The sequence below is a fragment of the Rhinoraja longicauda genome, chromosome 30, assembly GCF_053455715.1.
Source record: "Rhinoraja longicauda isolate Sanriku21f chromosome 30, sRhiLon1.1, whole genome shotgun sequence".
Lineage (NCBI taxonomy): Eukaryota > Metazoa > Chordata > Chondrichthyes > Rajiformes > Arhynchobatidae > Rhinoraja > Rhinoraja longicauda.
Window position 1 is genome coordinate 21,143,678 of NC_135982.1, and position 27,016 is coordinate 21,170,693.

At 43.5% G+C, this 27,016-nt stretch overlaps 1 protein-coding gene across 3 annotated transcripts in view; it reads right to left on the reverse strand.

Moving 5' to 3' along the window:
* LOC144607995 (MORN repeat-containing protein 1-like) overlaps positions 1-27,016 on the reverse strand; it is a 167,709-nt gene that overhangs the window by 131,604 nt on the left and 9,089 nt on the right. For all 3 annotated transcript variants that reach the window (XR_013549161.1, XM_078425198.1, XM_078425199.1), the window contains 3 exons: positions 21,567-21,654; positions 8,456-8,552; positions 5,449-5,559 (listed from right to left, as the gene is read on the reverse strand). Coding sequence is in view for 2 of the 3 variants with exons in the window: in XM_078425198.1 (XP_078281324.1) it covers positions 5,449-5,559; positions 8,456-8,552; positions 21,567-21,654 (296 nt within the window). In the remaining variant the exon portion in view is untranslated. The remainder of the gene's footprint in view (positions 1-5,448; positions 5,560-8,455; positions 8,553-21,566; positions 21,655-27,016) is intronic.

Sequence of the window (27,016 nt, forward strand, 5' to 3'; positions counted from 1 at the left end):
AGAACGCTGCAGTCAACCTATTTCAAGGGGGTCCTACTCTCTTTATAGTCCAACTACAAACAAAGCACACTACCATGGGCCTATGGGGAGATGTGTCTCTACAGGCTCAATTTGCAAGCTCTTTCTCTAACAAGCTGGATAAGTGCCAGTCTATAGTAAGCACTGTCTCTGCAGGCCCTGTTTATTGTCTCATCTCTATAATACAGCTGAACAAGCACCAGTCCATGGCAGCCTCTCTGACATTCCTACATATGCTCTGTCTGCACTTTATAAAAGTTCCTAAGCTTCACTTCCTATCTTCACATTTTCTGGATTTTGAGTTTTGGCTAAGCTATTGCAATGCATTGTTTTTGAACTTTTTCTCAATTTTAGTCTTTCATTACACCACCAAATTTGTATTAGTTTTACTGTCTCACATTCCTGCTTTTCTTGGGTGCACTCTCTTTAACTTTGCTCATTCCGCCTGGGCCTACGTAATCTCCAGGTTGCCAAACAATTTAACTCCCCTTTCCAATCCCACACTGACACATCTGTCCTGGGCCTCCTCCATTGCCACAATGAGGTCAAACGCAAATTGGAGGAACAGAATCTCATATTTTGCTTGAGCAGCTTACAATCATTAGATAGATGTTACAATGATACAATGTTAGATAGAGCTCTAGGGACTAGTGGAATCAAGGGATATGGGGAGAAGGCAGGCACGGGTTATTGATTAGGGACGATCAGCCATGATCACAATGAATGGCGGTGCTGGCTCGAAGGGCCGAAGTTAGTGTACGGGGATCACTGGGCGGCACGGACTTGGAGGGCCGAAAAGGCCTGTTTCCGGCTGTATATATATGATATGATATGTTCTATGTTTCTAATCCAGAGGTGACTATTGATTTCCCAAAATAACCCTTGCATCCCCTCTCTCTCCGTGCCTTCCCCACCCTCGTCGTTGTACTAGTTTCATTGTCGTCCTGATGAGTTATAGTGTCTGTAGCTCATTTTCATCTAACCTACAGCTAACAAAGGTTATCATTGTTACATTTTTGCGTATCTTTCATTCATTTGTTCTATATCTCTCTATGTGCAAGATACATCTTCTGGATGCACTGGGACGCATCCTCAGTGATGTGACCTGGGGTCATCGGGTGTTTCGGGTCTCACAACATCAGACACCCTCACCCAGGCAACCCAGCCGGGCTTGATCAGGCCCCGACTTGCGTCCCAGCAGCAACCGCCCACGGATCAGCCCTCTTAATCCAAAGCCATCTAGTGGCTTTCTCTGCGGCTTCGCTTGCGAATTGAATGGCCCTCTTCTTTGCCAGCCACGTAATGCCCAATTGGTTGAGGACTTTGCAGTATAATCTATATATCTATATACTAAAACTCATGTTTGTTTGTTTGTTTGTTTGTTTGTTCCTGAACTACAGCAAAAACGGTACACGATAGCACGACAATTTTAGGCCCACCTTATTCACCGTCGTCCCTTTGGTGCTAATGGAAGAAGTTTCATTGAAATCGGTGTTATATTTTTTAAGTTATTTGCATTTTAAAGTTTAAATCTATCTCCGAGGGAGGGAGGGAGGGAGGGAGGGGTGAGGAGGGAGGATAAGGGGGGTTGAGGGGGATGGAGTGGGGGGGGAGGGGAAGAGAGGAGGGGGGAGGGGTGCTGCACCAATGCAGGAGAGGTTTGGGTCCAACGGGTCCACTTGGTCTAGTATATTACTAAAACTCTCATCTTGTATGTGGGTTTGTGTGCTTATATTTGTTCTGGAAAGACAGCCAAAACGGTACACGATAGCACAACAATTTTAGGCCCACCCTATTCACCATTCCCCGCGGTCTTAAAACACCAAGTTTTGTTACTTTTTAAAATAATTAACTTAATAAACTTTTAATAAATGTGCTCCCCCCTCCCCCGCCAGGAAGACCAGCGGGAGGACTGGAGCCCGTCCCAGCTGCCCTGCGCCTGACCTTCCTCCCATGGTGCAGCCCGGCGGAAGAGGGTCTAACCAGATGGCCGTCACCGCCATTCGCTGTCAAGCTGCCGGAGAGGTTTCGGGTCCACGGCTTGCTCTGGCTGCACCACTGGCCGCACGGGGCTGAAGTGGGTGGCTCCCTCTCCCCTTCCCTGTCCCCCCTCGCCAACCCATGGCCCCGGGGGACACTCCCCGCCCAGCAACGGGTCCTCGGATCGTCAGTTGGGGGAGGGGGTCGGGCCCGCAGGAGCACCCGCAGGAGAGATTTGGACCCGATGGGTCCATGCCCATCTAGTATATTACTAAAACTCTCATCTTGTATATTTGTGGGTTTGTGTGTTTGTGCATATATTTGTTCTAGAAATGCAGCCAAAACGGTACACGATAGCGCAACAATTTTAGGCCCACCTTACTCACCATTATTCTGGGGTTCAAATGTTTGTTATATTTTACAAGATTTTCACTTTTTAAACTTAAAAAATCACTTTTTAAACATTAATAAATCCCTTTTCAACCTCCCTGCCCGTCAGCCATGTTCAACGTCACAATGGGAACCCAACAGCTGCCTGGCCAATGAGGGTCGAGGGCGGGATGGGATCTGACCAATGGGAGCTCGGAGGGAGGCAGGACCCGCACGAGTTCCCCTCCGTCTCCTCCAGCGCCCGCTTCAACCGATGGCGTCGTCGAGTCCCCGCTCCCGCCCGGCACCAGCGCCCCGGACCATCACCGGACTACAACCCCCAGCGGGCAACTTCTTCTCCTCATCCTCCCACGTCTCCTCCAGTGCCTGCTTCAACCGACGGCCGCCCGACCCCGACCCCGGGTGACATTCTAAGCAGGAGGAAGAAGTCGTCCCCATCGTCTCATTTTTCCCCTCCTTCTCCTCCAGCGCCCGCTTCAAACGATGGCGTCAGCGAGTCCTCGCTCCCGCCCGGCCCCGACATCCTGAACCATCTCGGGACTACAACCCCCAACGGGCTGCGCGGCACACACACACCTTCAGGGAAATAGCAGTTTCTTCTCCTCCTCCTCCTGCTTCTCCTCCAGCGCCCGCTTCAACCGACGGCGTCGTCGACGACTCCAACAACAATGGCGGACGCTCACCTTCTTCTCCTCCTCCTCCTGCTCCGCCATCTTGTGCGCACCTCCCGCCGCCGAGCTGCCTGCCGGGCGGTGTAGTCCCCGCTCCCGCCCGGCTCTCCGGACCATCACGGGACTACAACCCCCAGCGGGCAGTGTGGCACACACGCACGCGCACACACACACACACACACACCTCCACCTCCAGTGTAATAATAAAAGTAATAATGATTTAATATCATAATAATAATAATAATAATAATAATAATAATGATAATAATAATAATAATAATACTTAAAATATAAAGCAATAAATAGGCAAAACTGTAACGTCCTGATTATAGTAAGAATATAAAATGTTATATTGTATATCTATTAAAATATATAAATCTCTTGCAGGGTAGGGAGATGTGGGGGGTCTGACTGATGCCCGGGTTGAGGGGAGATGGGGGGATAAGGGGGGTTGAGGGGGGATGTAGTGGGTGATGGGGGAGAGGGAAGGGGGAGTGGGGGTGGAGAGGGTGGTAGACCAATGAAGGAGAGCTTTGGGCCTAACGGGTCCACCCTGTTCTAGTCACCACTAAATATCTCTTATTTCCTTTCCCCTGACCCTCAGTCTGAAGAAGGGTCTCGACGCAAAACGTCACCTTTTCTTCTTCTCCTGTCTGACCTGCTGAGTTACTCCAGCTTTTTGTGTCTATCTTCTCTTTAACTTCTTTTAGATTCATATGTGTCTCCTTGACTGGATATCTGTTTCTTGTCCTTACAAGTTAGCAACTTTGGTACAAACTTTGTCAGCTCCAATCTGATGGATTTGAGGATCAGTTTACAGTTAAAATAATTGCACCTTATCTGCTTCTTTCCTCCTGTTATTTAGCTACAAACATTCTATGTATTTGTTACTCCAAATTAGCTTCCTCTTCCATGGCAACATAGATTGTCAGCTGGAAATTCTATCATGACAGGAATCATTGCTGAACTCTTGCCTCATTAGACACACCCATGTGCACTGCTTCTTTTAGATTATAATCCAGTTCAAATCTCAGGTTTGTATGGTTTAGTTCTATGTTGGATGGATTGCCTTCATCCTCTCTATTAGTTTGCGCTTTAGACGTGTAATCTAAGTCACCGTTCACGTGACATGGGCATTATCTGTCCATATTTGCCCATAAACTGAACACTACTCTACATATTATACATCAGGTACTGGTACAGTAATTTAAAGCTAGATCAGCATCAAGTCCTTCCAAAGCTCTTGAAGTCAGGCATTTGCAGGAAATGTTCACAGAGTCTGACAGTTTGTTCCTCCCAAAAATTGCTCTTTTTGTTGCCAGCCAACCAGCCTGTCAGTTTGGGTTTGGCTTGGATCAGTTTTGCTAGTGGGAAACCAATGTTGCTACTGACAGGTCTTAGCCATTAGCAAACATTTGCTGTCTGTGAAATAAATTAAACTGGAGACTTGCTCACTCCTTGTGCATTTAAAAGATGTGAAATTGGGTCATCTGCTGCAGGCTGCTGTACATGACGTCCAGATATGCAGAGCCCAAAAATGGGACAAAGCGGCTGATTCACTCTCACCTCTCAGCTTGTCTAGCCTTTTCCCAAACAATGTTTAAATATGTTGCTGCATTCTATTAAAGATTGAATACATGCTATTAAACATTAAATACAGCCTAAGAGATATATTAAACAATTGCACCTCTGGTTCAGTTTACTAACTAACAATAAACACTGCTTCTGAGGCCTGCTGTTAATAGTGGTGAGAAATGCTAACCGTTCCAAACCCCACACGGTCCTGGTCATGTCCTGTACTGTACTTTATCCTGAGCTGGTTGGGTTTATACTAAACAGATAAGTAGAACAGAGGATACATACCCCCAGGAAAGTGTTTTTATATCCTTGACCTGGATCTAAACCACAGACCCTCGGTTATTGACCCACCAAATAATCCAGTAACTCTTATATCACCTCGCAGGTCATCCCTAGCTTTTCCTCAGCCTTTGCACCCAGGGTGCTCAATCTACTGGGATTTGGCTGCATGGATTTAGCAACTCTCCTGATATTTCACTCAATTAACCATTCTTAATGTGCTAATTCAGGTAAAAGTGCCTGCAATCTATTGAACTAGGGGGTGGAAGAAGGAGAGACAGTGGGAATTACAGATTGACTGTTCTCAGCACCGCGCAAGTGCCCTTCTTCTGAGTTCAAGTGATCAGCAATACCTTGCCCACATGCATCAGCACACCTGTCATCAACTGGGATTAACTAAATAGGCTTGGCTAGGGATTAAACCTAAAACCTTTCTGCACCAAGTTCTCATAGCTACACTGTTGTGGTATTTTCCCAACACTGTATGTTCTGTAATTTCTTTTTCGTGTAAGTTTGATAGTAGCTGCCTTACCTTCCATCACCTCTCCTTCGTTATTCTGCAGTTGAACCTCAATGGTAAATGGAGACCCTTGCACTAGTTCTTGTATTGGCTCACCAAGAATCACCAGCTTAGTAGCTTCACCTTTCCCAAAACAAAATATTTCATTATTTGTAAGACACTGTCAGACACTCACTGTCTGGCAAGCAACATGCATGATTATTTTGAAAACAATAAATAGGGAAAACTGTACCAAGTCCTAATGATAGGAAAAAACATGGATACAAAAGACTTTTGGATAAGGCAGGGGGTCTAGTACTGTTAATGGAACTAATCGATCAGCACAGAACGGCAATCAACAAAGCAATGTTAAACCATAAAATCAGGACTTATGTAGGCCAGAGTAGTACAATGTTCAAAGAATGTAAAGATTTGATCAAACCCCACTTTAAATACCAAGTCTACTCTTGATCTAGAAGGCACAGATGAGATATTCTGAGAAGAAACAGCAGGCTCCAGCATTAAATGAAAAATTGTAACCTTATCATTGGATTAATTATAAATAAAAATATCTCCCCTGGGAGATATTAATATAAAAATGAATTAGCATATTTAGTTTGGGAATGTAGATGAATCAATGAATTATTAGCTTGAGAGTCTTTGGTTTAAATCAGGATGAGATGGAGAAAGGTAAAGCCTTTTTCTAGGCGTTTTACATGCAACTAGTCTGAGTGGCATGTTTTGGTGGCACGTTGCTCTTCTTCCATTAACCTAGTGACTTATACTGGCATGTTCATGCCAGAGGAATCTGCTGGATTGCTATTTTGCATTTATAACTATTGACCATTTTCTATCAAGGAATGCGCTGGAGATTGGGTGAAGACCTATCAAACCTATGTCTAAAGCCTTGCACTTGCAATGAAATCTCTGGTCAGTATCAGGAGTGTGACGATTTCCCTCTCCTTAGCACAAAAGGTTAAAGAAGAATATCCACAAGCATGTCTCACAAACATTGCGCAGCCTGTTCAGAGATTAGACCAAGTGCATGGGCACACAAGTAAGTCCAGGTTATACAGCATGGAAACATCTCTCCAAACATGTTGGCTTGTCATCCTGGGTTCGAATTGCAAAATGGCAACTATAAATTCAATACGAATTCAAGTTTGTTGATAAAACCAGAGGGGAGACTGCCAACTTGATACCAGTCTAGTTGTGGGCTACATGGTTCTTGCTTTCTGACAGGGCCTGGTAAATCAATGAAATTATAGCAGGTGATGGCCATAACTGAGACCTTGCCACGGTCAAACACATCCTGAGAATATTTAACATTGAAAGGCTAAAAATGAGGAACTTGCATTGTTAGTGGAATATAGTTTAAGACATCTGCAAATAACTTCATGCTTATACAAATAGAGAAAGTAGGTTTAAAAGGTGATTCAAGGGAATAGTCAAACAAAGAGAAAAAAAGGAAAAAAGTAATTGAGTCATACAACACGGAAACAGACCTTTCAGCCCAACTGATACATGCCGACCTGGATGCTCCCATCTAAGCTAGTTCCATTCACCCACTTTTGGCCCATATCCCTCTGAACCCTTCCTATATACGTACCTGTCCAAGTGTTTTTTCAATGCTGCCCCAACAACTACCTCTGGCAGCTCATTCTATATATCCACCAACCTCTGAGAAAAAAGGTTGCCCCTCAGGTTTGTGTTAAATCTTGCCCCTCTCACCTTAAACCTATGTCCCCAGGTTTTTGATTTCACTGCCCTCGATAAAAGACTGTGCATTCATATTATTTATTCCCCTCATGAATTTATACACATATCACTCCTCAGCCTCCTATGCTCCAAGGAATAAAGTCCTAGCTTGCCCAATCTCTCCCTCAGGTCTTTGAGTCCTGGCAGAATCCAGGTCCTTGAGTCCTGGCAGCATCCTCGTAAATCTTCTCTGAACCCTATCCATCTTAATGACATCCTTTCTACAGTAGGATGACTAAAACTGAACACAGTACTGCAAATGTGGCCTGATGAACATCTTGTACAACTAACATAAAGTCCCAACTTCTTTACTCAATAGCCTGACTGATGAAGGCCAATATACCAAAACCTTCTTTACCACTCTACCTATCCATGTTGCCACTTTCAGTGAACTGTGTAACTGTTCTCCTAGATCCCTCTGGTCTACAACACCTCCCAGGGCCTATCATTTGCTGAAACAACCTTCCACCACCACCCTCTGTTTCCTTCTATGAAACCAACTCTCTATCCAGTTGGCCAGTTCCCCCTAGATCCCATGCGATCTAACCTTCCAGAGCATCCTACCATGCAGAACCTCATCAAAGGCCTTGCCGAAGTCTATGAAGTCCATGAGGTCCAATGTCATGGCCTTGCCCTCATCAACCTTTTTGGTTACCTCTTCAAAAAGCTGTATCTAATTCATAAAACACTATCTACCATGTACAAAACCATGCTGACTATCCCTCATCAGCCCCTGCTGATCCAAATGCATATATATCTTATTCCTCAGAATCCTCTCAAATAACTTACTGACCATATTGGGTGGTATATATGTTCTATACCGGTCTTTAGTTCCCATGCTTTTCTTGTTGCCCATGTCTTTTACATTATGATCCAAATCTATATCTCTTCGTGTTCATCACATTCACATTCCCAGGATGGAAAAATTAAATACTAGACGGCATAGCTTTAAGGTGTGAGGAACAAGGTGACAGGAGGTTTGCGGAGTAAGTTTTTATTTACACAGAGGGTGGTGAGTGCCTGGAATGCGTCGCCGGATTGGTGGTGGAGGCAGATCCGATAGTGGCATTTAAGTGGCTCTTGGATGGGCACATGGATGTGCAGGGAATTGAGGGACATGCAGGTAGATACGAGTTGGTCTTGGCATCATGTTCGGCACACATAATGTAGGCCTGAGGACTTGTTCTTGTGCTGTACTGTTCTATGTTCTATGATTGTTATTCAGTAACTGTATAGTTCACATAACAGACACAACTGCAAACGGAGTCTAAAATGTACGCACCAGCAGGACGTCCATTGATCCACATTCCATCATAAACCATACTGCTGCAGTGAATGATGGAGCCTTGTCCATTAAACAGGTCATTTCTCCATTGTCCCTGAAATTGTAAGGATTTACTCATTGTTTTATGTTGTCCATTTGAGTGTGGAGATCAAATTAGCGCAGATTTTTACAGTATTGTAAAGGACCGAGCAATTTCTTGGGCTGTTTCTTCCAGTATCCATAGACCCCTTTATTGTTCTGAACCCATTTGATCAAATTAGTTCTTCCTTAGTTTGTCCACTTCCTTGGTGCTTTATTTTCGTTTTTTAGTTTAGAGATATAGTGTTGAAACAGGCCGTTCGGCCAACCAAGTTCGTGCTGACCAGCGATCCCTGTACACTAGCACTATCCTACACACCAGGAACAATTTTGCCAAAGCAAAATTAACCTACAAACTTGTATGTCTTTGGAGTGTGGGAGGAAACCAGAGCACCCGGAAGAAACCCACGCAGGTCGCGGGGAGAACGTACAAACTCCGTACAGACAGCACCCGCAGCCAGGATCAAGCCTGGGTCTCAGGCGCTATAAGGCAGCAACTCTACTGCCTATTTATTGAGGCTGATTACCAGAAATGAATGTGTTTTGTTGGGCATGCCTCGTCTTACCTGGCTTGGCTTGTTGGCATTAGATTTAATGCCCAGGAGTGAAAGAGCAGTGCTGGTACATAATGTGCCACCTGGCCTCTGCGCACAACAAAAGTATCGTCGGTTTCCAAAGCAACTCTGGTAATAAATGGTATGTGGCCGGCAGCTGTTTGTGTGTCTTTCAACACTTGCAGGATGTTTATGTACAGCCATGATTCAGCCTGTAAATAACACCAGGCTAATGTTCAGTGATATTCCAGAAAGGTCCAGGGAGATAAAACGAACTCGCTTCTCCTGAGAGACTGGAATGTATGAGGAACACATTTTCTTCAACTTCATTGCCTAAAATCTTACAGGTGAGAGGACGTAAGAACCTCCTCCTATATAAAAGTGCCACATCTGAGCACGTACAGTAGGTGCAGACAAGAGCAAAGCTCCTCTGGGTAAACTGGCAGAATACAAGCAAGATAGAAACCCTCTGCATTCCAAACATTTGGAAAGAGTAATAAAACATCTGCTTTGAAATCCTAACCAAAATTAAACAGCCCCCCGTCAAGGTTGTTTTTCCTTAAGTTCATTAGGACCAAACCTACACCCAGTGCTCAGGGCCTACTTCACCTAAGGCCTACGTGTAGATTCAGCAAAACATCCTGAGCACAAAACTGCATATATTCTAAAATATGCACAGGGGGTGCACTGTGGTTCCTGATGAACTCGGCTCTATTGTACACGAAGCCCAAGTTGTGTGTGATAGAACAGGCCTTTTACACTCTGCATGCACAAAACCTCTTTCCCTACCAGATCCATAGAGTGGATGTGGAGAGGATGTTTCCACTCATGGAAGAGTCTAGGACTAGTGGTCATAGCCTCAGAATTAAAGGACATTCTTTTAGGAAGGAGATGAGGAGGAATTTCTTTAGTCAAAAGGTGGTGAATCTGTGGAATTCTTTGTATAAGAAAATAACTGCAGATACTGGTACAAATCGATTTATTCACAAAATGCTGGAGTAACTCAGCAGGTCAGGCAGCATCTCGGGAGAGAAGGAATGGGTGACGTTTCGGGTTGAGACCCTTCTTCAGACTGAAGAAGGGTCTCGACCCGAAACGTCACCCATTCCTTCTCTCCCGAGATGCTGCCTGACCTGCTGATTTACTCCAGCATTCTGTGGAATTCTTTGCCGCAGAAGGCTGGGGAGGCAGAGTCAGTGGATCTATTTAAGGCAAATAGATAGATTCTTGATTAGTACGTGTGTCAGAGGTTGTGGGGAGAAGGCAGGAGAATGGGGTTAGAAGGGAGAGATAGATCAGCCCCGATTGAATGGTGGAGTAGACTTGATAGGCTGAATGGCCTAATTCTACACCTATCACTTATGATCTTATGATCGACCATTGAGAAGTTTGAAGAGCTAATTATTTGGTCTTTGGATCTTTTATAGTTGGGGAGGTGGTTGGAGAGATTTTGGTGGGGGTAGGGAGATGGAATGAAGAAGAGCACAGGAATGATTGCAACAAATGGAAATAAGGGTCAAGTCCACTTACAAGGGATCAAAAGTCAATTGGAGATTGGAGTTCAAGCTTAGCGAATCCAGGGAGAACCCCAACCTGTTCTTTATAGCCTTGCATTAAAAGAAGGAACTCAGAATTATGGTTCCACTCTTCCACAGGGTTACTACACCCTGGTTGTGAGAAAGATTGGATACCATTTATCTCTCTAAGGAGCAGGAAAGTAAAGACAGTGCATAAGTAGAATGCTTAGAAACTGAACCACTAGTGGCAGCTACATTTGAATATTCTCTCCATTCTCAACCTTGGCTACATATTTAAATACCCTTGAGTCCGTGGAACAGAACACATAGGAACGCAAATGCACTCCCTGGAATATTTTCACTAACATATATGCAAGGAAACAGATGGCTGAGAGGGAATTCTTTGAAAGGAATCCATTCCAAAAATTTAGAAGAATGACGAGGAAAGCTTGAAGAATGTTTTCTTTTCCCCACACAGATGGTTATTTGAGTGTGGAATGCTTCACCACAAGCAGCTACGAGATGGAGACTTTAAGATTATTTAAAAGGAAAGTGGAGAGGCATTTAAAAAAATATAAACAATTCAAGGAAAGGACAGGATAATGAGGGTAGAGTAGATATTTCCAGATCCTCTGTCCATCACTCTAAACAGACACTCCAACCAGCATGGGCATACCATGAGCTGTAAATATACCAGCTGCAAAATGCATTCCAATTACTTGCTGAGGCTTTTACAACTATAAGTTCCATCCTTGACCTCTATCACTTAAGACAAGAGCAGCAGGCACATGGAAATCCACCACCTGCAGTTCTCTTCTGAGACATACTGTCTTGACTTTAAAAATATGTTGTTGTTCCCGCACAACTGCCGGGCCTAAGTTCTGTAATCCCCCGCTTAGCAGCATTGAACACATCAGAGGGACTCCAGAGGTTCATGAAAGCAGCTCACCATTATATTCTCATGGACGCATCGGGATCTGTAATAAATGCTGACCATTGCCACATCCCCTGACAAGAAATTCAACACTTAGGAATATGATTTGTGATCATCTTCTACGATTGTCCTGGGCCTCCTCCATTGTCAGAGTGCGGCCCAGTGCAAATTGGAGGAACAGCACCTCATATTTCGCTTGGGCAGTTCACAACCCAGCTGTATGAACATTGATTTCTCTAACTTCAGATAGTCCCTGATTTCCCTCTCTATCCCCTCTCCTTCCCAGTTCTCCCACTAGTCTTCCTGTCTCCGACTACATCCTATCTTATGTCCCGCCCCCTCCCGACATCAGTCTGAAGAAGGGGCTCGACCCGAAACGTCACCCATTCCTTCTCTCCAGAGATGCTGCCTGACCCGCTGAGTTACTCCAGCATTTTGTGTCTACCTTCTATCTTCTACGATTTAGTATGTCTCAGATTTTATTTTCAAAACTTCAATTCATTCACTGAGCGATTAAAAGGAATGTTTGTCTTCATGTCTTGATACACAAAAAGACAAAGTTAGAGATGATGGAATGGACAATTTTTACAACGTGTGAATGCTAGGTTAATAATGGGAATATCATATATCATATCATATCATATATATACAGCCGGAAACAGGCCTTTTCGGCCCTCCAAGTCCGTGCTGCCCAGCAATCCCCGTACATTAACACTATCCTACACCCACTAGGGACAATTTTTACATTTACCCAGCCAATTAACCTACATACCTGTACGTCTTTGGAGTGTGGGAGGAAACCGAAGATCTCGGAGAAAACCCACGCAGGTCACGGGGAGAACGTACAAACTCCTTACAGTGCAGCACCCGTAGTCAGGATCGAACCTGAGTCTCCGGCGCTGCATTCGCTGTAAAGCAGCAACTCTACCGCTGCTTTGGTCATGGCAGATTAGTGCGCACTGCCTTAATTACATATCTGACTGGCGACCTAGGAGATTATCCGTCATGTCATTCTTACGTTCCCCACATCATAGAAAACTCAGATGGGTTTTCCTATGATACCTGCTGCAAATTCAGAGGGACCAATTGTCTAGTTAAGTCGTGTTGGACACTCACATGCATCACAGGAGTCACTCTCACCTCATTAATCTGAATCTATAGGGCAGAAAGCTAACTCACTGTACTGTAAGTTTGGAGAATGGATGTCTGGAAATTTGATTACAAAACAATGGCTTTAGAAGCACTTTGGGATCCAGAATTGATTTTGTGCCAATCATGAAATTGGTCTGGGCACATGTGGTTGTGATCCGCATTAGTGCTCCTGACTGTTTCCTGGCATCAGGCACAAACCTATTGACATTGTAATTTGTGTAATACATAATTTCACCAGTAAATTAAAGTTCAGAGCTCCATACAATTGTTATTGCGCAACAATCTCTGCAGAACTTGAAGAACATTGCGCTAATTTGTTGCCTTCCTTATTGTTAAGGGATGCTTTGTTGACATCAGGAGACCTGACTGGGTCGTTTCACAGCTGACTGTTCTGGTCCACAGAGTGTGTTAGGACAGAGTGATCTTTCAGCTGCTGAGCTGTTCCTTCAATAGGTGCTTTTGCGATGACAGTACTCTATTACTGAAGATTGCAGGTGTTGCAGGCGATGCAGGGCCCTCAGGGAGAGTGGGAGATCTTGTGAATCCTCAGAGACACAGCATCCTACCTGGTTGTATCTGATATGCAATGCATTTGGAAGCTCATGTCTTATAAGGCAGTCAGTGTAGGGCTATTGTCTGCTAAGGAGCATTGATGAATTCTGGCCATCTACAGTACATTATGATTCCCTCAACCTCCACCTTTCTTTTCTGCTTCTTCATCTTTTCACGTTCCACCTGCTTCTTTGGCCCCAAATGATGGTTTTACAGCAATGGGGGGGGGGGGGGGGGGGTAGCAGAGGGGCACCTCATTTTGACACAAGATTGTGAAAGTCCTTTCAACATTGTTCCATTCTCATACCTGGAAGAGCCAGTTCCAGCTGCCCCCTCCAAACTCATCTAATGTGAGGCTTAGTCCTCTGGGTACACAATCTCACTCCTCAACCTCTCCCACCCTGCACTGGTGAACAGGATCCCCTTAAGCCTGCAGCTCATTGACTGGCAGTTCTATGTTTATGTCAGAGAGTTTCTTTCTCTGCAGCCTCTCACTCTCCTTATGGCGGCCAGGATGTATGTGCTGTTATCTGGTCAGGCTGCCATGGGAGTATGCCTTGATGCTACATCCTGATGGCAGCAAAGCATCAACAGCTGTCCTGAATTTACCGTGATCCAGTTGAGAAAGCTGTCTCAAGTCTCCTTTTGACAAATTTCACCATTTGGAGTGGGGCACAATTTAGCACTAATTTTTAATTCTACTACCAAATTTTTAGAATTTTTTAAATGTTTAGATTTTACATATTGCCCAACAGAAATGAACAATAACCAGTTCAGTTCAGTTTGTTGTCACGTGTACCGAGATACAGTGAAAAGCTTTTTGAAGGGGGTGGAAAGATCTTTATCACACCTTCACAAGCTTCAAATCAGTTTCACATCCAATAACTGGCATTAAGAGGAACCTCAAGTGCTCAGCTATTACCAAAGATTCATAGTCTTTGACTATTCCTGGCCTACTAATCTCTGTCCTGGAATGGACATCAGCACTTTCCATGTGGGAAGCTGATGGCCCAAGGAAGGAGGAATGTGAAGCAAGTTCAAAATATTAAAACCTTGATAAGAATGATAGCAATCCTTGCATAAATGACAGGAGATTTACATCAATCCCCATCACTTTGACCTTCAGAGGGAGGTGCGAAGCAAGCAGAAATTATAGCTAAAAACGTGAAGGCCAACCATCAGCATAAATTTGCATTGCGTTCATACACTTGTCATGGTGCAGCCAAGAGTTTCCCAATGATTAAGTGCTGTTTGCACTAGTCTCCGGCAACCAACACACAGAGACATACTTGCACAAATCCTAGCACTCATTTTTATAGGTGGATAGCATTTCGCTATGCAAAACTTCACAGCCCCAGACGTTAGTACTCGAGATGATTCATTACCCAGTCATTGGATTATTACAGAATTGTTTTGTTAAGTGCTTTGTAAAACAAAATCCAAAGCCCCACAGTCAGCAATACAGACAAGCAGAGCATCTTCATGTAAAGAGATGTGAAGCAAGGCCAGAAGTAGGATTTGCTTGCTCTTACCCCATTGTCTCTTTTTATTTTTGCTGATTTGTTTGAATACTTTTCTTGATAAAGTGACAAAACTATCGACTGGGAGAGGTTACTGCATATCACTGTGCAAAGGAGCCGAACGTCACACACACAGTTGAAATGATACAGCCACTAAAGCAAGTGGCCTAATTGACTTTGAATTCCTTTTACTTATTCAGATCACTTGGATTGTTGGGCTGCATAACTCCATAATGAACAAGCCAAGACACAATTTTGCAGGTGCAATTATTCAGGAATTAGAAAATCAGAAAATCAAAATACCTATCGCACTTAGAACAGCACAGATTTGTTGGGAGGGTGGAGAAGCTGAAAGAGGTTACAATCTAGCAGGTTACATTGAAGAGATTTTGTTATAATGTTAAATGTTAAAGGTGGCATGATGGCGCAGTGGTAGAGTTGCTGCCTAACTGCGCTTTCAGCATCGGAGACCCGAGTTCGATCCCGACTACGGGTGCTGTCTGTACGGAGTTGAACGTTCTCCCCTGCATGGGTTTTCTCCGAGATCTTGGGTTTCATCCCACTCCAAAGAATGTAGGTAAATTGGCTTGGTCTAAGTGTAAATTGTCCCTAGTGTGTGTAGGATGGGGTTAATGCGCGGGGATCGCTGGTCGGTGCGTACTCGGTGAGCTGAAGGGCCTGTTTCCGCGCTGTATCTCTAAACTAAACAAAACTAAACTAAACTAAATATGAGCCATACATTTGCTGAATGTTAACTTGCTCCAGGTCAGAGGGTCTCAGCTGAAATGGGAAGGAGCTGCAACTGACTTGAAAGTCTGCCGGGAAAGTCATCTGATTAGTCCTACTCCCCTGATCTCCCCCCAAAACCCCACATTTAAAATAAATATTTATTTAATTACATTTTGAAAGTTACTAATGAATCTACTTTCACAACAATTTTAGATTAAAACATTGACTACTAAACATTTTCTTCATTTGGTTATTTTACTAAGTATCTTAACTCTGTGGCCTCAGGTCAATGGTTTTCATGCCATCTTATATTATCTTTCTCCCACAGCTATTCTTCTCCATCCTAATGAAGCGGCTGACTCAACTTGCAGTCTATCATGGCCCAAGTTAAGTGGGCATATTACCCAATGTAGCAGTTGAGAAATCAGTGGAAATTTGTTCTCTGCCTGTAGCCTCCATCGGGAGCCCCACATCAGAGATAGACACAAAATGCTGGAGTAACTTAGCGGGACAGGCAGCAACTCTGGATAGAAGGAATGGGTGACGTTTTGAGTCGAGATATTTCTTCAGACCCTAAACTTCACCCATTCCTTCTATCCAGAGATGCTGCCTGTGCCGTTGAGTTACTCCAGCATTTTGTGTCTATCCTACACATTACGTCTTACATCAGAGCACAAGTGGAAATCACCAGTGATCGTACGGGTCCCAAACCTCCACACTATTCCAAAGATGGTTGTTCACAGGTCGACCAGGACCTGCTTGCACATCAGTGGATAATTCAGGTCAACATTGCAATACTGTCGCTGCCCTGGGACTTTAAGAATGATGGAATGATGTAGAAATGCAGAGTGATTTAACTGTTTACTGAAAAACCTTTCCCTGCCGGCAACGTCAAGCTAAAATATCACCTTACATATATTTTAATTATTGGTCCCCAGGGGAGTTTGCCCGCAAGCAATTGTACTTACTACAAGTTTAAAAAAATGGAAGAGGAATACTCAGGCTACAAATACATGAGAACAGGATGGGTGTGGAGCACCGAATGGAGCAGGGGCTGGAGATGAGGGGTTTTAGTGCAAGCAAGCAATTCTTCCTACTAGTGCTCAGACACTTCAGGATTAATCTAGAGTAAGAGCCCTGAAAATGGGTATGTCGATCAGAGGTTCAGTTTAGTTTATTGTCACGTGTACCGAGGTACAGTGAAAAGCTTTTGTTGCGCGCTATCCAGTCAGCAGAAAGACAATACATGATTACAATCGAGTCATTTACAGTGTTTCGATGCATGATAAGGGAATGATGTTTAGTGCAAGGTAAAGCCAAGCAAAGCCTGATCAAGGATAGTGCGAGGGTCACCAAAGAGATAGATAGTAGTTCAGCACTGCTCTCTGGTTGTGATAGGATGATTCAGTTGCCTGATAACAGCTGGGAAGAAACTGTCCCTGAATCTGCAGATGTGTGTTTTCACACTTCTATAGCTTTTTCCTGATGGGAGAGGGGAGGAGAGGGAGTGGCCAGGGTGCAACTCGTCCTTATTATGCTGCTGGCCATGCCGATGCAGCATGAGGTATAAATGGAGTTGATAGAAGGGAGGATGGTTTGTGTGTCAGAAGGAACTGCAGATGCTGGTTTAAACCGAAGATAGACACAAAAAGCTGGAGTAATTCAGCGGGACAGGCAGCATCTCTGGAGAGAAGGAATGGGTGACATTTCGGGTCGAGATCCTTCTTCAGACGTTTGATGTGATGGTCTGGGCTGCATCCACAATTCGCTGCAATTTCGTGTGGTCTTGGATGGAGCTGTTCCCAAACCAAGCTGTGATGCATCCTGATAAAATGCTTTCTATGGTGCATCTGTAGAAGTTGGTGAGAGATGTAAGGGACATGCCAAACTTCCTAAGCCTTCTCAGGAAGAGGTAATTCCTGCAAGGGAGAGGTGAAATACCAGTGCGAAGTTGGCTTTAACAGACAGTTCACCACCTCGACTTCCTCATACAGAATTGGCCACAGAGATTAAAATTCAAGATCACAGATAGATCTACTTTTAGAGTTAAAGGGGAAACATAAAGCATTCGACATTTTATTCGAGAGGGCACAAGGTAGTTTATGCCGAACCTGGTAGTTCAGAGCTGCTAGTGCAGGCATGGACTAAAGCGTTTGAAAATGTTGAAGAGAACCAGCAAAGCCTGGGCTAGAGAGAGATGTCCAAGCAGCTGGAGAGTCAGCTGACATGGAATGGTGGGAAACTATGGGAAGAGTATACAGGAGGACCATATTAGACAGCAGGGGAAGAAGAAACGCTCGACAAAAAAAATGGGAGTATATTATTCCCTTACACTTCACATTATGGCCATTGACATGCTTCATTTCAACAGCATTTCACGAACACAGAATATTCAAACACCTGTAAAACTAATATTTCACACTGCTCCTTATCCCCATCAGCAACATCCACACCCCACAAGCAAACACACAGTTCCAGTTAAGGGTGGTAAGACAGAAGTGATTGTACTATGGGAAAGTGATGTTATCAGGCGCGGAATCTGAATTCATGCATTGAACACACAGTGCCATAGTGAGGTAAGGTGTTCCTGCCTGCACGCACTCCACACAGCTGCACTACTGACGTCTAGGGACCCTGGAGTGGGCAATGACAGCAAAAGGCATCCACAGTCCTCCAGGAGTTAACTAGTTGAGTGCCAAACCTCTAATTCCAGCCAAGACTGCTTTTGAAATGCTGGTTTAGGTTTAGCCTTAGGTTTATTATTCTCACGTATACCGAGGTACTGTGAAAAGCTTTGTATTGCATGCTATCCAACAGATCAGATAATACTTTAATCAAGTCATACTCAAGTACAATAGATAGAGCAAAGGGGAAGATACAGAGTACAGAATATCGTTCTCAGCATTATAGCGCATCAGTTCCAGAGACAAAGTCCAATGTCCTCAATGGGGTAGAAGTGAATCGGATAGTACCCTAGCTTATTGAAAAACTGTTCAGAAGCCTGATAATGGAGAAGCTGTTTCCGTGTTTGGTGGTGTGTGCTTTTACGTTTCTGTACCTTCTGTTGGTGCAGGGAGACAGGAGAAGGGAGAAGGAGGAATGACCAGGATGGGATGTCTTTGATTATGTTGGCTGCTTTACCAAGGCAGCGTGAAGTGTAGATGAAGTCAATGGTGGGCAGTGTGGCCTGTGTGAAGGACTGGGTTATTTCTACAACTCTGCAATTTCTTGCGGTCTTGGGCAGAGCTGTTCCCAAACCATGCTGTGATGCAACCCAACAGTATGCTTTCTATGGAGCATCGCCAAATTTCCTGTCTCCTCAGGAAGTAGAGGTGCTGATGTGCCTTCTAAGCTGTTGCATCAATATCTTTAGTCCACAACAGATCATTGCTAATGTTAACGCCCAGGAACTTGAAGCTCTCTACCACTTCTACATTGGCACCATTGACGCTGATTTGGGCATGTACTCCACCATGCTTGCTGAAGCCGATAACTAACTCCATCATCTTGATGACATTGAGGGAAAGGTTATTGTCCTGATTGTTTCTAAGTTCTCTATCTCCTTCCTGTACTCCGTCTCACCATTGTTCATGATTCGGTCCACCACAGTGGTGTCATCTGCAAACTTGTAGGTGGAATTACTGCCAAATTTGGCCGTAGAGTCGTGAGTAATTCGGGAGCATAGTAAGGGGCTGAAAAAGCATGTTTGGATGGGATTGTGGTGTTGAAGGCCATTTAGTTGATAAGATATTTAGTTGATAAATAGGAGTCTAACACAAACTTGTTGCTTAGGTGCTCCAGAGAAGAGTTTAGGCCATGGAGGTGGCATCTGCTGAGGACCTGTGGCGACAATAAACAAACTGCAGTGGATCTCCCCATCATAGAACATCACCATTTATGAGATGTGTAGGAAAGAACTGCAGATGCTGGTTTAAATCGAAGGTAGACACAAAATGCTGGAGTAACTCAGCGGGACAGTCAGCATTTCTGGAGAGAAGGAATGGGTGACGCTTCAGGTCCAGACCTTTCTTCAGTCTCGACCCAAAACGTCGCCCATTCCTTCTCTCCAGAGATGCTGCCTGACCCGCTGAGTTACTCCAGCATTTTGTGCCTACCATTTATGAGATGTTCCCGGCCACCTTCAATTTCTAAAATTGTGTTATAACTGGAACCAAAAGTAAAGTTAACAAAATGAAAGATAGTTACAATTATTCCAATAGAGGACTACTTCTTTAAGAATGCACTTTTGTTTTTTTCTTACATATTAAGGGCTGGGCATTTGCCTAATCTAGCTGAAGAAGATGAATATAACAATCCATCTCTGACTTTTCCCATCCATTGCACGGTATATTCCGGGGAATTCATTCCACATATCATTCCATGAGGTTCCACTTCATTCCCATCAATAATCACAAAGAGTAAACCCCTTAACACACCCCTCCTACACATTTACCACTTCACTGAATGACACCCCACCTTAACAGCAGCTCACCCTCTCCTCTTCTACCATTTACTGCCCCGTAGCACACCTCCCCGTTTACCATCATAACAATTCAACCTACATACATACAGGAGGACAATCCCGCAATATTTAATGATCCTTGCTCACAGCCCTTCCCATTCACTGTTCCACAGGAGTGCGGCACGACTATTTACATCAACATGGCACAACTACCGCATCCTATTTCTCACGCCAAAGCTGCATGGTCCTTCATTTACCACTCTGCATCAGCATGACTCCCTTTATTTATTGCCCCACAGCATCATAACCTCACTCTTTTCCACACAACAGCACAAGCTCCTCCTTATTCATCAATGCACAACACGAACGTCCCCGTTGTAACAACCAGCTGAACCCTGCCATCGCTCCATGAGCCTGCCGCAGGCTCACAGGATTAAAATTATCATGCAATCATGTTTGAAGCCTGTTACCAAATCTGCACTTTAGTACAAAATATGGTACTGTATTCTTATTTCATCTTGTTAGAAAAAGCTTGTATCAAGAGTGTCATACCTCTGTTCCTAAGAGGTAAATGAGGCAGTAGGTCATATACTTTGGCACAAATTTGTCAGAATCCAGAATGCATTGATTGGTCCTGACATCCCGTCTGGTAAGGTTGATGAAACCAATCGATGGCATTTAAGGTACATCTGGCCCTGGAAAATGTTTCCAAATTATGTTGCGAAAACTCTGTTCTACTTATTGGTTTGCAAAGTTTGAACTTGGTGAGCATAAAGATTTGAAATAGGCTGTTAGGCCATGCTGTTAATGGTGGGCAAATGGTAAATTTGATTCCTTGAGATCAGACCGCATTGGTAACGTAAGATTTGTTGGGAATGATTAGTAACATTGATTTCAACTTTATGTGGAGCTAACATGCCAGGTAATGACATCGGTTGAACTGCAGATTGTGGTCCGGCTACTGTTGCCCGCTGTATAACATTCACATGAGGAATGCACACGTGCTTGAGTGAGATCTGGTAGACTGATGCTACTGCTGGTAGGATAATCAGTTAATGCCAGCATGGTCAATCAAAATCAAGAAGAGAGTGGCACGGTGGCGCAGCAGTGGAGTTGCTGCCTTACAGCGCTTGCAGCGCCGGAGACCTGGGTTCAATCCCGACTATGGGTGCTGCCTGTACGGAGTTTGTACGTTCTCCCCGTGACCTGTGTGGGTTTTCTCCGAGAACTTCGGTTTCCTCCCACACTCCAAAGACGTACAGGTTTGTAGGTTAATTGGCTTGGGTTTACATAATTGGTATAATTGTAAATTGTGTAGGATAGTGTTAATGTGCTGTGATCGCAGTCGGTACGGACTCGGTGGGCCGAAGGCCCTGTTTCAGTGCTGTATCTCTAAACAACATTAAAAGTGTGAGTGTGGGTGTATGTGTGTGGAAAAATCCTTATGACCCTTTGCAAGGTGCATTTCGTATTTCCCTAAACTTTATACAATTAAATGAAAGTTTCAATTTATTTCTCTTTCTTAAAATGTGTGATCTGTTGGAGCTCGCAGTGTTGCCTTTTGGACGAAGAGTATACACATGCTGACATCTACTGGCAGACAGGAATACCTCATACACCGAGCCATCTGCAAACTTCATCACTCCATGGCCCTGCTGCCGGTCCACGACCCAATCTCCCTGGTAGTGATCACCATTCCTGAACAAGAGAAGAAAATGATATTTCAGAAATAATGCACATTAATACTTCTAACCAACAGCTTTGGAGAGGTTAATTCCACCATTCCCACCTCTCCAAATAGACGGAAAAACTTTAAACAGTTTGTAACTGAGCACTACAGAAATGCCATCTCTTGTTGGCACTGAGTTTGGCTGATCTCAAGAGGAATAGCAAGAAACACATATCTTGGAAATTCTGGACTAGAGATTGTAAGAGGGGAGGGGGAGTAATGGGAGGAGGGAAGGCACAATGATTTGTTTGCTTCCGGTCATGGTGTGGTTAGAACTTCTGAAAAATCACTTTAGATAATGAGATTATTGGATTTTGCTGCAATTCTTTCTCGGTAGACGAGCCTTTCTCGGCTTTATAGGACTTTGGTTAGGCCACATTTCGAGCATTGTGTGCAGTTCTGGTAGCCCTTTTGCAGATGGGATGTGGAGTCTTTGGAGCGGGTGCAAAAGAGATTTACCAGAATGATACCTGGATTAGAAGGTTTTAGCTATAAGAAGTTGGCCAACTTTGATTGTTTTCTCTGGAACATTGGAGGTTGAGGAAAGATGTTAGAGGAATATAAAATAGAGAAAATAAAATAAAATAAATAAAATAAACAGTCAGAACCTTTTTCCCAGGGTGGAAATGTCAAAGACTCCCGAGTATAGCTTTACGGTGAGAGGGGCATTTGTTTTTTTAACCATAGAATGTGGTGGGTGCCCCGAATGCACTGGCACTGCCAGGGGCGGTGATGGTGGAGGAGGCACATATGATAGTGACATTTAAGAGGCTTTTAGGTAGGCACATGGATATGCAGGGAATGGAGGGATATGGATCATGGGGAGGCAGGGGAGATTATTTTAGCTTAGCATCATGTTCAGCATGGACATTGTGGGCCGAAGGGCCTGTTTCTGTGCTGTTCTATGTAAGCCAGCCGATACACTTGTCTCTCCCAGGCAGAGCACCAGAGGCTTGCATTGCCCATCGAAGCTCAAATCCGCATGAATCAGCAGCCTATAGAAAAATAAGAAAAGGCAAAGAAACTGCTGGCTAAGTATTAGGGGCAGTCACAGGACAGAGCACTTCAATTCAGCTCAAGAAGCGGTGCCTGCCAATTCGCTATTGGAAAGTTTTCTGCTTTGCTGTTGTTGGTATGCTCAAGCTGCAGAAAAATAAATAAATCTGCTCTCTGCAGGCTCCAGACGGTCTGCTGGAGTTTCCTGAAGTGAAGCGAGACAGAGAGGAAGTACCATAAGATCCAGTGTACACTCGCAACTTCATGCTTAAATCTACAAGCACAGCGTTTAGCCACACTTTGCTGCCAGGCATAAGTTTCTCTGCAAAAATCTTGAAATTTTAACGTTTTAAATAGCCATAACCACCAAGAATTTCTTAAATTCATTTTATTAAATTTTCACAGCAACATATTACTTAATTTAAGAAATTACAGAGGATGGTAGGGGATCGCCAATAAGCAAACGCTTGGATGAAATTGCATTGTCAATACTTTTGGTAAACTAATCTAAGATGACGGCTGCTGAGATTTGGCTCATGCTAGTCCATCACCCCAAACATTGATTCTGGTGACCCAGAGTGTTAACTCTGTTACTCGCAACACTGCTACCCGACCAAATAAGTATTTCTAGAAGTTTCTTTTTTAATCAAAAATTGACGTTTTCAAGTAATTTAAACAGAAAGACTAAAAAGGAAGAAGAAACTTTTAATTGCAAGACATCTTACAATATAATGGGATAATAAACATATTACAGAGTAAGGTTCCACTCCTTCCAACAACAGTGTCCTGTGGCTGTGGCGCGCACTATTTACAGTAGTAGCCAAAGCTTCCTCCACAGGTCCGCTAAAGCTGCAGTATTCAGCCCATGTAGAAGAACAAGGATAGCAGACACATTATTACCTCCACCTTCTCTTGCAAACCACTCATTGTCCTCACTTGGACATGTATATCCATTCTTTCATGGGCACTCCATCAAAATCGGAATTCCCTAACATAACAGCACTGCGGAAACAACTGCCACACCTTTGAAAGGACAGCTCAGATGATATATACCCGTGATGCCCATATGCCACGAATGAATGAAAGGAAGCAAGTGGCATGGAATCATTCTTGTTTTACACACAAAATGTGTGCAGTCCTATCAACAACAAGGTGGCCAGTTGATGCATGCTTCCCATGTTGGTTAAGAGACACGTGTTGACATGAACATTGGGAAGTCAGCAGCTCTAATTCCAATAATTGCCTGTGATATTTTGCTTCCAGTTAGATGAAGTTTTGGATTGACATCTCAAGAGTCAAGAATGTTTTATTGTCATGTCCCAGATAGAACATTGAAATTCTTACTTGCAGCAGCACAACAGAATATGTAAACACAGTACACGGTAAACAATGTAATAAATGAGACCTCTAACAAGAGCGACTTGAACAGTGTTGAAGGCTAGATTAAATGCAAAGGATCAAGATGTAGGCTTAACTTCCAACGCTCCAAAGCAGACGTCTACAGGCCAACCACTGGCAATTGAGTTTGAGTTTAGTTTATTGTCACATGTCCAAGGTACAGTGAAAAGCCTTTGTTGCGTGCTAACCAGTCAGTGTAAAGACAATACATGATTACAATCGAGCCATCCACAGTGTACAGATACATGATAAAGGGAATAACGTAAATAACGTTTAGTGCAAGATAAAGTCCAGTAAACTCCGATCAAAGATGATCCAAGGGTCTCCAATAAGGTAGACAGTAGCTCAGGACTGCTCAAGTTGTTGGTAGGATGGTTCAGTTACTTGAAAGCAGCTAGGAAAAAGTTGTTCCTGAATCTTCACTAACAGATTCACTACCCTGTCTGTCTGTGCTGGAGTTATATTTCAAGTAGTGGAAAATCAAAGTAGAACAAGACAAGTCTACGCTATTCTACTGTCCTGAAGGTTAAGCCTGACTCTCAGGACACTAAATTTATATTACTTATTACTTTCCATTGCCTACCTTTCAATCAACTACCGACCATAAATCGTGATTAGAAAAATGGGATGGGTTTTAACACTTACTGCTAAATGGAGACCCCACAGATGCCTCTGAAAGACATTCAAGCTAAACAATGAAATGCAGGTCCTGCTGTTGTCGACCATTTACCTTCCTACATGATGATGCAGTTATGTTTTTGTCAAGGAATCAATATGGAATCAGTGAATTGAAGATTTTTTTTTAATTGAACCATTTGTGAGATGTGTGTGTTGCTGGCAATGTAGGTGCTTATTGTCCATCTCTAAATGCTCCAGAACTGAGGTGGTGGGGGGTAAGAAGCATTTATGTTGTTTGATGGCTTGCCTCGCATTAGTGAAACCCTTGGATTTTTACAATAGTAATTTTTACGAGTAGTTTTGTAATTACCATTTACCAATGGTAGCTTTATATTTCACTTTCATGTGAAGTCTTTGGCTGTTGTGGTGAGATTTAAACTTTTGTCTCTCGATCGAGCTCCTGACCTCTAAATGCAAGGCCACTTATTTGACCTCCAGGTTACCCAATCTCTTTGATCAAATATTCTTGCTGCAAAAAGCACTGAAAATGTTACATCTTGTTGTATTAAATGTAACTCAGTTTTCAAACAATGCATTAAGTCATAATTATTGCTAAACAAAGCAACTGGTCCCAAAAAAAACATTTTTTTGCAGACTATCAGGCTCCCAGATTGATCATTATTCCAAAATAGAAATTATTTTTAAAGTTTACTTTGATAATTCATTTTCTGCCTTGATCCACTCGCAAGTCTTGATCTTATTGTGAAATGCTTAATAAAATTATAAAACTGATTTGTGATTTGCTGGCTCTCAAGAGCTCTTCAATATGTCTTCTTGCACTTCCACAATGACTAAACTTAAGTCAAATGAAGATTATTGAAAACCCTATAAAGCATTTAAGATTATCTTGAAAGGGATGTGAAAGGCTCCAAATAAATGCAGGTCCTTCTTTCTTTCTCATCGACTCCACTGATAGCTGCCTGATTTAGGGAAGGAGAATCTATGGCACGGAGTCCACCGGTACCAGGTGGACTCCGTGACACTAGTGCAAACTTAGTCTTTGTCATTGACTGCATAATATAGCTCTTTTCATTTCTAACGTTGAGATACACAATTCCCATCTGCTTGCTTTTGAAAGAGCTTTTATTTTACTTCTTAATTTTTAGGTAATGGAAGAAAGCGATCCAGACATTACACCTTCTGTCAAAGACTTAAAAAACTATAAATGGTCTGAGGCACCTATATCTAGTTTAGCTTAGAGATACAGCGCGGGAACAGGCCCTTCGGCCCATTGAGTCCGCGCCGACCGGCGATCTCTGCACACTATCACTATCCTACACACACACTTGGGACAATTTATAATTTCACCGAAGCCAATTAACCTACAAACCTGTACGCCTTTGGAGTGTGGGTGGAAACTGGAGCACCCAGAGAAAACCCACGCAGGTCACGGGGAGAATGTACATACTCCGTAGAGACAGCACCCATAGTCAGGATCGAATCCGAGTCTTGGGCGCTTTCAGGCAGCAACTCTACTGCTGCGCCACTGTGCCACCCTTTAAATAAATGTTAAGATTATTGATTTCTCAATGGGGAAAATAATAGTTCCTCCCCAGCAGGGAATTGAACCCCATGACAGGCGGGGATACTAACCACTGCACTACAGAGGACTGACAATAAATTATCATGACATCATTTACTCAAAATCATCGGTGTCAAAGTGGCAAGTCGTCTAACCGGTGCCTGATTAGAAGTAATAGCCAGTATTGCAAGGAGTCCTACAACGTGGAGAGGACCCTCCTTAATCATCGGTCAGTGCAAGGATTGACAGGTTCATTGGCAATAAGAGAAGTCAATAACTGGCCTCAATGCCTCTGTGTTATAGGAAGTGAGAGGTGAAGAAGTTGAATGGAATGCTTGTTCCTCAACACCATCCAGGGCTCTCAGTTGGAAAGTGCAGGCGTGTTGGCATAAGGAGTGGCCCAGACCAGCTTCCGCTATGGTTTACCAGGTTCAACACCAGCTAACCACCTTTAACCAGGTTCAAACCTGCAGAGTAGTTAAGACAAAGTGTCAAACCATGCTAATGAAGATTATTGAAAACTCTAACAACATAACAATCAATTAAAGCTCTTAGATTTCCATGAAAGTAAACATCAATTCAAACAGAAGACTTTTGGCAGCAGATTTACATTTTCAGAATTTCCAGACGCCCACTGAAATTCTTTGACTCCATAGTTCAAGACTAGCTGAACAACTTGCCAAAACACACAAAGAGTGCGCTGGGTGAAACCCAGTACTGTACCCATGTCTTACTCT